Raw genomic sequence first — 12,450 nt, 5'->3', positions numbered from 1 at the left:
TACTCTGTAAGCCACCCTGCACTATCGATAATAATACAGTCCACACTCAACGGCTATAACTAGTTTAATTTTGGTGTAGCCTATAGGCTAGACCAATTATGTACCAAAGACATCTTACACAATAAAATAATAATTCTGCTGTGCGTAATATATAGTAGTTTATTAGGCTATGTATTGTATAATGGGACAATCATTTTTGTTGTTGCTTGGGCTCGTATAGGCCTATGCATAAGCTCTAATATATGTATGGGGGTTCTACATGTGACATCTTAAATGCTTTGTTTTAATCGTCACCTTAGAAAGCGCTGTCAAATTAGTTTTTTTAAACCAGAGACACAAAAAACATGTTTTCCACTCAGTTGCAACCTTTTGTTAAATGTCTTTCTTCAAATTGTTCCATCACAATGTAGCATAACGGTGGCTTTTTAAAAGCATGATAGTGTTTTGATAAGTGTTTGATGTGATTTTAGATAGCATGTGCATTGACGTCAGAGTGATTTAGAGGGACAATTCCAGGCCACTAGTGACCTGACTGCCATTAGCGAGTTGGGTTTTTACAACACATCAGCGCCATGTACAGAGTACACAAGAGATTTGACTGCGTTCATGACCCATGACTGCCGGTGTGGCGCAGGTTTTCTGCTAGGAAAGTGTTGCGCCGGACAACGTGACCCGGGAAGATTTTAGTTTACTGGCCATTTTGAGAAATTTACCGGACCCATATGCATTGGGTGCGTAATCCATAAGTGCGTCCTCCTACGGTGCTCAGAATGACATAAATCACTTTTAGATTATGGTTATTCTTCTTAACAGTACATGCAACTCCTTTAATGAAGCAGCCAATGAAACATCATTTTTAAACATTCATAGGAAAACACTATTCTAAACCATGCACCGGATGAGAGTTGTTCCATATGTGACAGAGATTAAAATCTCTGTTAGAAACTTAGATGCAACAACTAGGATTGGTTGCTATTACTAGGATTGTGCCTTTTTGGCTTCTGGACAACGAAAGATAGTTGATATGAAAAGACCAGGAGAGAAACGGCACATGAGGAATTCTTTCATAGGTCGGCTCGGGAAGTGAATTGAAATACATTTTTCAAAATAATATGATTACTCCTGTCTGTACAGAAACAAATAGAATCATTAGTAATACTTCACCAGAAAGCATGACTTAGCCACAGAGGAATCATGGATCATTAGCTTCTTTAAAATATTTTGCTGTGGATTGTTTCAAATCACAAGCTTGTAAGCCTATGCCTATTTGGGAAGCCAGCAAGACAATACGTTTAGATGATTATTGAGTTGCGGATGTCAGTGAAAAGCATCTCAGTGCAATCGGAAAGTATTCAGACGCCTTGACTTTTTTTCACATTTTATTACGTTACAGCCTTATTTTTAAATTGATTACGTCCCCCCACCTACCCCATCATCAATCTACACAGAATATCCCATAATGACAAAACAATAACAGGTTTTTAGAAATTTTCTCCAGAGATGTTCGATCGGGTTCAAGTCCGGGCTCTGACTGGGCCACTCAAGGACATTCGAAGCCACTCCTGCATTGTCTTAGCTGTGCGCTTAGGGTCGTTGTAATGTTGGAAGGTGAACCTTCACCCCAGAGCACTCTGGAGCAGGTTTTCATCAAGGATCTCTGTACTCTGCTCCATTCATCTTTCCCTCGATCCTGACTAGTCTCCCAGTCCCTGCTGCTGAAAAACATCCCCACAGCATGATGCTGCCACTGTAACGGATGTGAAATGGCTAGCTAGTTAGCGGGTACGCGCTAGTAGCATTTCAATCAGTTACGTCACTTGCTCTGAGACTTAAGTAGTGTTGCCCCTTGCTCTGCAAGAGCCGCGGCTTTTGTGGAGCGATGGGTAACGACCGTGCTTCGTGGGCGACTGTTGTTGATGTGTGCAGAGGGTCCCTGGTTCGCGCCCGTGTCGGGGCGAGGGGACGCCGTAAAGTTAAACTGTTACACCACCACGCATGCTTCGCCGTAGGAATGGTGCCAATTTCCTCCAGATGTGACGCTTGGCATTCAGGCCAAAGACCAGAGACTCTTGTTTCTCATGGTCTGAGGCCTTTAGGTGCCTTTTGGCAAACTCATAGTGGGCTGTCATGTGCTTTTTACTCAGTAGTGGCTTCCGTCTGGCCACTCTACCATAAAGGCCTGATTGGTGGAGTGCTGCAGAGATGGTCATTTTTCTGGAAGGTTCTCCCATCTCCACAGAGGAACTCAGAAGCTCAGTCAGTGACCATCAGGTTCTTGGTCAACTCCCTAACCAAGGCCCTTCTCCCCCGATTGCTCAGTTTGGCCGGATGGCCAACTCTTCTTCCATTTAAGAATGATGGAGGCTGTCTTCCGTGTTCTTGGGGACCTCCAATGCTATAGAAATGTTTTGGTACCCTTCCCCAGATCTGTGCCTCAACACAATCCTGTCTCGGAGCTCTACGGACAATTCTTTCAACCTCATGGCCTGGTTTTTGCTCTGACACACTGTCAACTGTGGGATCTTATATAGACAGGTGTGTGCCTTTCCAAATCATGTCCAATTAATAAAATTTTCCACAGGTGGACTCCTACCATGTTGTAGAAACATCTCATGGATGACCAATGGAAACAGGATGCACCTGAGCTTAATTTCAAGTCTCATAGCAAAGGCTTTGAATGCTTATGAGACTAAGGTATTTCGGTTGGTTTTTATATAAATTTGCTAACATTTCTGAATACTCCATAATGACAGAGCAAAAAAATGTGTTGTGTAGATTGAGGATTTATTTTTGTATTTAATCCATTTTAGAATAAGGCTGTAACGTAACAAAATGTGGAAAAATTCCAAGGGGTCTGAGTACTTTACAAATGCACTGTATGTGTGAAGATAATGTGTCTTGCATATAATTAACATTTTAGACAGGAAAGGGAGGGGTGCGTGGCAAAGATATAGGCGAGTGTCTCTCCAGAATGGTTCAGCTGTCTCCCGCCAATTCTTGCGCAGTCATTGTTTCATTGTGTGAATTGTTTGCCCTTTGTTTGTTTGTTTATTTTGATCAATTTCCATTACATCCATCACCAGAAAGTAAACAGACGTAATGGGGAATTGATCAAAAGAGAAACTCAAGTCTAGACAGAATTGCATTAAGGTGAATGCACCAATTTGTAAGTCGCTCTGGATAAGAGCGTCTGCTAAATGACTTAAATGTAAATGTAATTGCAGGCAGACAGGCTGAGTAGAAAGATGAAGGCTACTGAAAGAACCTGAATTTTCATGTTTTTGTCATCCTTATGTATGTTTACTTAGTTGACAATGGAATTTATTGGCCTACTGCTTCATTGGTCTATATGCTATGAGTTCCATGCCCTAATTTCTTTAGTTGCCAATAGATCTCGGTGTATCAATGTGTCCACATGGCAGAGGCCGGTGCTCTCACTTTATTTGAACTTTTAGATCATTTTCATTCAGATTTCAGATTTTTATGATTAGCCACGTGACAATGATTGAGAAACAAAAACATTATTTGAAATGGAACTCTTCCACAAAAATGTGCAACTGTTCCTCTTGTAATATAGCCTAAAATAATCATTGTCCTCTCTGCTGTGTGTGTGTGTGTGTGGTGGCAGGAGGTAAAGGAGCCCAAGGAGGTGAACGTGACAAAGGAGGAGGCCGAGGAGGAGCTGCCCCAGCGGAGAGAGAAGAGTGCAGGGAACGTGGCCAACCTGGTCCAGAGGATGAGCACCTACGGATTCCCAGCTGGGGGCTTCCAGCCACACTCACAGCCCCGTGGACTCAAGAAGAGTAGGTTGTGCGCTGGCTGTGCTTTCATCTTTATAATCACATGTTGTCTCCACTGAAGCACTAAGTGAAACACTAGGTAGAATGCCCAGGGTCTTCCATTCATTTCTGTGGACTTAATCTGCCATAGGCTAAAGCCTGCTGCACACAGAGGGAACCAACACATATAACTCTCAGAATAAACTGCTTTCATTTCATGTTTCCCAACACTGTGGAAGGAAGGAAATCAGATGTCTGTCCTCTGAAGTGTGTCAAATGTATTAAAAGGATTGTAGGTGCATACTGGATATAGCCTATATTTCCTGCTGCTGTATTTGCATGTCTCTCTGTTAGTCATGGAGGCTTTTCTTCCACATCGAGCCTTTGTATAGCATACACACATTCTCTTGTGTGACATTGGTGAATAGAACTTGATTGAATTGTGTCAACAGCAGCAGGGTTTACATGAAGGTCAAGTCCCTATTGAAATGCAGCATTAAAGTGGAGATGACGAACTTCTGATAATCATGTTCGTCTCTGCAGGAAACTCCCACTAGCCCATGCCTCCTCCAATCCATGCTTTTAGATTTGTGGGAAGAAGTGAATGAGTGTACCCTTCAGAAGAAAGGAGATATTATTGGAACTCAGCCCCTGTGTGCAGCTGTGCTTGTTCAGAGGGGCGTATCCTGCCACAGGAGCACCTTGCTGAAAAGTCCCATAGTGCTCCTAGCAGGAGAGGAGTGTTCTCCTCCTCCACTTCCTGGATCCAGACACCCTTCCCACACTGCCCTCATGCACACCAGGGTATATAAACACATCATAAACAAACACCCGTGCACGCGCTTCCAGGATGTTGATGCCATTAGCCGACCTATTGAGCAGCGAATGGACTGATGTAACTGATGTTCCCAGCCTTCTTCTGTCTTCTGTTGTTGTTATTGCAGTGTCTAAGAAGCGGCAGTGCAAGGCGCTGTTTGATTACGTGCCCCAGAACGAGGATGAGCTCGAGCTGAAGATAGGGGATACCATCGACATCAATGAGGAGGTGAGGCTAGTGCTTCGTTACACTGCCCTACATTTTGCTATTTACATATGCTGCTCGTAATGACTTTCCTGCATTGGGTTACCTTACCTGTGCTTTATTAAACGTGTTAGACACATTTTTCTGTTTAGAGTTGATTTGTCTGTTGAAGTTGTAGAGGTTAGGATTGCATGGGAGAATGAAAGAGAAATTGCCATGCTCTTTCTGTAACTAATTTACAGCCTAATGGTGTTTACACATGACCATATTTACATTGGATGCAAATCCTAACTCGCAGCTAATAGTTCTTTAGGTAGAGCTGAGAGATTAACAACATTTTTGTTGTTTTCTGCTTTTTGGACAACTAATTGATCTGTTCAATTATTTGAATTCCATTTAGTTTTTTTAGTCAGCTCAATGCACAGTTTTCTCTGGCGATTTATGACATCAAGCCAAAACTGTAGGGAGTTGTAGTTTCCAACAGGCCAATATTCTGCATAGTTTAGCGTAGAAAACGTGGTAATTAACTACAATGACCATAAACTATTGCCCACCTACTTGTCCAGTCTGTGTGGGGCAAAACACTGAGGGGATAGAGAGCAGTTGCTTTGTGAGGTATCTCTACCTGAAAATACATGATCTAAGTGATTGATAGTTGGGTTTCAGCAGTCATAAAAGTATACCTTATTTACTTTGAACTACTAAAAAGGGGATTTTGACAGACAGCATAGTCAGCAGCTCTGTAGAGATGGGTGACTTGGAATGAAATAAAACAAGTAATCAAATAAAACAAATGTAATGTACACAACAACTGAAATATATAAGTCATGTGAATAAATTATTGTTAATACGTGATAAGCAGTAATGGACATCACTACCATCATGGGACTTTTATTAATCGTTTTATTCTGTCTTACAGCATTTAACCCACAATGCATAATGAATTGAATGTTTAAAAACAGAATCAAAACAACAACAAAAAATTGTTATTTTTTATAACCAAACTGACCTCAAAAAAGCACAAATCGCTCAGAATAACCTTAGGCTATAGGCTAATGTTGGAACTTGGTGATGTATATGGTATATTATTCTAAGGTGATTAGATGTGTACATCAGGTATTCAGAGGGTTCTGATTGGTTGTTCCAGGTAGAGGAAGGCTGGTGGAGTGGAACCATGAACGGCAAATCAGGACTGTTCCCCTCTAACTTCGTCAAAGAGATTGAGACGAACGAAGATGAAGAAACGAACGACGTAACAGATGAAACTGGTAATAATGGAGCTAACGGAGCGTGACTCGTGTTCAATCAGAGCATGTCATAACAAGTTAGAGCTGTTAAAGTATTTAGTTTTTTTGCTGGATTTCCAGGCTTCTGTTTGTATTATTGTGTCTAGGTAAGAGGCTATAGTGTTTGTGTATGTGGGCGAGCGTGTGTGTTCTTCTACTGCACGTTTTTGTTTTCTTCCATTCACATTTTACATTGTGTCCTTCCCACAGACGTTAGCGGTAAAGAAGCTCTGCTTCTCCCCACCCCCACCTCCCCCATCCACCCCTCTCCAGGCAACGGCGTGATCGCCCAGCCCAAGAAGATCCGGGGGGTGGGCTTCGGGGACATCTTCAGGGAAGGCTCAGTCAAGCTGAAGGTCCGCCTGCCCAACTCAGAGGGAGAAGAGAAGAAAGACAAAGTAAGTGAGCTGAGCCAGGACTGAGAAATGCCTGTCTGTGAACTCAGGGTGTCATGGACCTCAACAGGTCCCGATAAGGCTTAAATACTTCCCCTTAAAATATGCCAAAGTCCTCTGAGAACTAATTCACAATTGAGAGGATGAGGGGCATGCTTTTAAATGTCCGAAAAGTTTTCAACTGTCATATGTTAGATAACTGTATAAAACTAGTAAGGAATGTTTATGGTCAGTGGTGGGAAAAATTACCCAATTGTCATACTTGAGTAAAAGTAAAGATGCCTTAATAGAAAATGACTCAAGTGGAAGTCACCCAGTAAAATACTACTTGAGTAAAGGTATTTGGTTTTAAATATAGTTAAGTATCAAAGTCAATGAAATTGATAAAGTATAACTCATTTCAAATTCTTTATATTAAACAATCCAGACGGCACGATTTTTCTTTTTTTAAATTTACGGATAGCCAGGGGCTCACTCCACTCATAATTTACAAACATTATTTAGTCAATCCGCCAGATCAGGTAGTAGGGATGACCAGGGATGTTCTCTTGATAAGTGCATGAATTTAACCATTTTCCTCTCTTGCTAAGCATTCAAAATGTAACAAGTACTTTTGGGTGTCAGGGAAAATGTATGGAGTAAAAAGTACATTATTTTCTTTAGGAATGTAGTGAAGTAAAAGTTGTCAAAAATAGTGAAGTACATATACCAAAAAAAAATACTTAAGTAGTTCTTCAAAGTATTTTTACTTAAGTAGTTTACACCACTGTTTATGGTTAGCATGTTGATACTGAGAATCATATCACAAAAGTCAGAAATGGATTGCATTGACACCAATGCTGGTGTACGAAATAATTTAACATTGGATAATATTGGTTTATGAACTTGTTTACATTAGCTAACATTCTGAGTTCAGCCACCTTTACACAGTCAGTATTGTTTAGTGTTGCGTGAAGGAGTAATCATAGGTGTCGCTGGCCTTTTGGAATCCCCTGAGTGTTTGTTTATGTCCTGGGAGAGGTGGCGCAGTGTAGTGTGGGTTGGCTTACTTTGTCAACCTTTCCCTCTTCAGCTTTGTTTTGTTCGCTAATTGTTTGGGTGGCAGGCAGGCAGTTTCCCTGCTCCCTCTGACTGACCTAGTTTCCTGGCGTCATATCTGAGGTAGATGTTTCAGTGTGTCTCTATAGTAGGTGTTTCTGAATGAGATATTTCTGTGTGCTTCTAAGGGAGATACTCATTTATATATATAGTCTGTGGACACCCCTTCAAATTAGTGGATTCTGCTATTTCAGCCACACACATTGCTGACAGGCGTATAAAATCAAGCATACAGCCATGCAATCTCCATAGACAAACATTGGCAGTAGAATGACCTTACTGAAGAGCTCTGACATTCAAGTGGCACCGTCATAAGATGCCACTTTTCCAACAAGTCAGTTCGTCAAATTTCTGCCCTGCTAGAGCTGCCCCGGTCAACTGTATGCGCTGTTATTGTGGAGTGGAAACATCTAGAAGCAACGTCGGCTCAGCCGCAAAGTGGTAGGCCACACAAGCTCACAGAACGGGACCACCGAGTGCTGTAGCGCGTAAAAAATCTTCTGTCCTCGATTGCAACACTCACTACCGAGTTCCAAACTGCCTCTGGAAGCAACGTCAGCACAATAACTGTTTGTTGGGAGCTTCATGAAATGGGTTTCCATGGCCGAGCAGCCGCACACAAGCCTAAGATCACCATGAGCAATGCCAAGTGTCGGATGGAGTGGTGTAAAGCTCACCGCCATTGGACTCTGGAGCAGTGGAAACGCGTTCTCTGGAGTGATGAATCATGCTTCAACATCTGGCAGTCCAACGGATTAATCTTGGTTTGACGGATGTCAGGACAACGCTACCTGCCCCAATGCATTGTGCCAAGTGTAAGGTTTGGTGGAGGAGGAATAATGGTCTTGGGGCTGTTTTTCATGGTTCAGGCTAGGCCCCTTAGTTCCAGTGAAATTAAATATTAATGCTACAGCATACAATAACATTCTAGACGATTCTGTGCTCCCTTCTTTGTTGAAACAGTTTGGGGAAGGCCCTTTTCTGTTTCCGCATGACGATTTATTTCACCTTTATTTAACCAGGTAGGCAAATTGAGAACACGTTCCACGTTCTCATTTACAATTGCAACCTGGCCAAGATAAAGCAAAGCAGTTCGACACATACAACAACACATAGTTACACATGGAGTAAAACAAACATACAGTCAATAATAGAGTGAAAAATAAGTCTATATACAATATGAGCAAGTGAGGTGAGATAATGGAGGTGAAGGCAAACAAAATATATATATATATATATATATATATATAAATAAAAATATAAAAAAAGGTCATGATGGCGAAGTAAATACAATATAGCAAGTAAAAAACACTGGAATGGTTGGTTTGCAGTGGAAGAAAGTGCAAAGTAGAGAGAGAAATAATGGGGTGCAAAGGAGCAAAATAAATAAATACAGTAGGTAAAGAGGTAGTTGTTTGGGCTAAATTATAGATGGGCTATGTACAGGTGCAGTAATCTATGAGCTGCGCTGACAGCTGGTGCTTAAAGCTAGTGAGGGAGATAAGTGTTTCCAGTTTCAGAGATTTTTGTAGTTCGTTCCAGTCATTGGCAGCAGAGACCTGGAAGGAGAGGCGGCCAAAGGAAGAATTGGTTTTGGGGGTGACCAGAGAGATATACCTGCTGGAGCGCGTGCTACAGGTAGGTGCTGCTATGGTGACCAGCGAGCTGAGATAAGGGGGGACTTTACCTAGCAGGGTTTTGTAGATGACCTGGAGCCAGTGGGTTTGGCGACGAGTATGAAGCGAGGGCCAGCCAATGAGTGTACAGGTCGCAGTGGTGGGTGTATATGGTGCTTTGGTGACAAAACGGATGGCACTGTGATAGACTGCATCCAATTTATTGAGTAGGGTTTTGGAGGCTATTTTGTAAATGACATCACCGAAGTCGAGGATTGGTAGGATGGTCAGTTTTACAAGGGTATGTTTGGCAGCATGAGTGAAGGATGCTTTGTTGCAGAATAGGAAGCCAATTCTAGATTTAACTTTGGATTGGAGATGTTTGATGTGAGTCTGGAAGGAGAGTTTACAGTCTATCCAGACACCTAGGTATTTGTAGTTGTCCACATATTCTAAGTCAGAGCCGTCCAGAGTAGTGATGTTGGACAGGCGGGCAGGTGCAGGCAGCGATCGGTTGAAGAGCATGCATTTAGTTTTACTTGTATTTAAGAGCAATTGGAGGCCACGGAAGGAGAGTTGTATGGCATTGAAGCTCGCCTGGAGGGTTGTTAAAAGAAGGGCCAGAAGTATACAGAATAGTGTCGTCTGCGTAGAGGTGGATCAGAGACTCACCAGCAGCAAGAGCGACATCATTGATGTATACAGAGAAGAGAGTCGGTCCAAGAATTGAACCCTGTGGCACCCCCATAGAGACTGCCAGAGGTCCGGACAACAGACCCTCCGATTTGACACACTGAACTCGATCAGAGTAGTTGGTGAACCAGGCGAGGCAGTCATTAGAGAAACCAAGGCTGTCGAGTCTGCCGATGAGGATGTGGTGATTGATTGAAAAGCCTTGGCCAGGTCAATGAATACGGCTGCACAGTATTGTTTCCTATCGATGGCGGTTAAGATATCGTTTATGACCTTGAGCGTGGCTGAGGTGCACCCATGACCAGCTCTGAAACCAGATTGCATAGCGGAGAAGGTATGGCGGGATTCGAAATGGTCGGTAATCTGTTTGTTGACTTGGCTTTCGAAGACCTTAGAAAGGCAGGGTAGGATAGATATAGGTCTGTAGCTGTTTGGGTCAAGGGTGCCCCCCCCCCCCCCCCGCAGCTGCTTTCCAATCTTTGGGAATCTCAGACGACACGAAAGAGAGGTTGAAAAGGCTAGTAATAGGGGTGGCAACAATTTCAGCAGATAGTTTTAGAAAGAAAGGGTCCAGATTATCTAGCCCGGCTGATTTGTAAGGGTCCAGATTTTGCAGCCCTTTCAGAACATCAGCTGACTGTATTTGGGAGAAAGAGAAATGGGGAAGGCGTGGGCAAGTAGCAGAGGGGAGGGCAGTGCTGTTGACCGGGGTAGGTGGAAAGCCAGGTGGAAAGCATGGCCAGCTGTAGAAAAATGCTTTTTGAAATTCTCAATTATAGTGGATTTGTCGGTGGTGACAGTGCTTCCTATCTTCAGTGCAGTTGGAAGCTGGGAGGAGGTGTTCTTATTCTCCATGGACTTTACAGTGTCCCAGAACTTTTTTGAGTTTGTGTTGCAGGAAGCAAATTTCTGCTTGAAAAAGCTAGCCTTGGCTTTTCTAACTGCCTGTGTATTTTGGTTCTAGCTTCCCTGAAAAGTTGCATATCACGGGGGCTGTTCGATGCTAATGCAGAACGCCATAGGATGTTTTTCTGTTGGTTGAGGGCAGTCAGGTCAGGAGAGAACCAAGGGCTATATCTGTTCCTGGTTCTAAATTTCTTGAATGGGGCATGCTTATTCAAGATGGTGAGGAAGGCGTTTAAAAAAAAATATCCAGGCATCCTCTACTTACGGGATGAGATCAATATCCTTCCAGGATACCTCGGCCAGGTCGATTAGAAAGGCCTGCTCGCTGAAGTGTTTCAGGGAGCGTTTGACAGTGATGAGTGGAGGTCGTTTGACCGCTGTCCCATTACGGATGCAGGCAATGAGGCAGTGATCGCTGAGGTCTTGGTTGAAAACAGCAGAGGTGTATTTGGAGGGCGAGTTGGTTAGGATGATACCTATGAGGGTGCCCGTGTTTACGGAATTGGGGTGGTACCTGGTAGGTTCATTGATAATTTGTGTGAGATTGAGGGCATCAAGCTTAGATTGTAGGATGGCTGGGGTGTTAAGCATGTTCCAATTTAGGTCGCCTAGCAGCACGAGCTCTGAAGATAGATGGGGGGCAATCAGTTCACATATGGTGTCCAGAGCACAGCTGGGGGCAGAGGGTGGTCTATGGCAGGCGGCAACGGTGAGAGACTTGTTTTTAGAGAGGTGGATTTTTAAAAGTAGAAGTTCAAATTGTTTGGGAACAGACCTGGATAGTAAAACAGAACTCTGCAGGCAATCTTTGCAGTAGATTGCAACACCGCCCCCTTTGGCCGTTCTTTCTTGTCTGAAAATCTTGTAGTTAGGGATGAAAATGTCAGAATTTTTGGTGGTCTTCCTAAGCCAGGATTCAGACACGACTAAAACATCTCGGTTGACAGAGTGTGCTAAAGCAGTGAACAAAACAAACTTAGGGAGGAGGCTTCTAATGTTAACATGCATGAAACCAAGGCTATTACGGTTACAGAAGTCATCAAAAGAGAGCGCCTGGGGAATAGGAGTGGAGCTAGGTACTGCAGGGCCTGGATTCACCTCTATATCACCAGAGGAACAGAGGAGGAGTAGGATAAGGGTATGGCTAAAAGCTATGAGAATTGGTCATCTAGAACGTCTAGAACATTGAGTAAAAGGACGTTTCTGGGGGCGATAAAATAGCTAATGTACAGACAAAGGTATGGTAGGATGTGAATACAGTGGAGGTAAACCTAGGTATTGAGTGATGATGAGAGAGATATTGTCTCTAGAAACATCATTGAAACCAGGTGATGTCATCGCATATGTGGGTGGTGGAACTGAAAGGTTGGATAAGGTATAATGAGCAGGGCTAGAGGCTCTACAGTGAAATAAGCCAATAAACACTAACCAGAACAGCAATGGACAAGGCATATTTACATTAAGGAGAGGCATGCTTAGTCGAGTGATCATAAGGGTCCAGTGAGTAGAGGTTGGTTGGGGTCACGGAGATCCAGGTAGCTGGCTGTCGGTAGCAAGATAGCATAGGATGGAGGTCTATTTTTAGTCACCTCGTGCGTTTCCGTCGGTAGATTAGTGGGGTTCCGTGTGGTAAAGGGGATCAATCCAATTGGCAAA

General features: G+C 43.1%; 1 protein-coding gene across 4 annotated transcripts in view; it reads left to right on the top strand.

Annotated features, from left to right (window-relative positions):
* LOC129825176 (CD2-associated protein-like) overlaps positions 1-12,450 on the top strand; it is a 103,258-nt gene that overhangs the window by 34,403 nt on the left and 56,405 nt on the right. For all 4 annotated transcript variants that reach the window (XM_055885059.1, XM_055885058.1, XM_055885057.1 and 1 more), the window contains exons 3-6: positions 3,629-3,803; positions 4,724-4,824; positions 5,948-6,068; positions 6,297-6,484. In XM_055885059.1, the coding sequence (XP_055741034.1) occupies positions 3,629-3,803; positions 4,724-4,824; positions 5,948-6,068; positions 6,297-6,484 (585 nt within the window). The remainder of the gene's footprint in view (positions 1-3,628; positions 3,804-4,723; positions 4,825-5,947; positions 6,069-6,296; positions 6,485-12,450) is intronic.

The sequence above is a fragment of the Salvelinus fontinalis genome, chromosome 27 (assembly GCF_029448725.1).
Source record: "Salvelinus fontinalis isolate EN_2023a chromosome 27, ASM2944872v1, whole genome shotgun sequence".
Lineage (NCBI taxonomy): Eukaryota > Metazoa > Chordata > Actinopteri > Salmoniformes > Salmonidae > Salvelinus > Salvelinus fontinalis.
The sequence above is the reverse complement of the archived record's forward strand: the minus strand, read 5'-3'. Positions and strand labels throughout refer to the sequence as shown.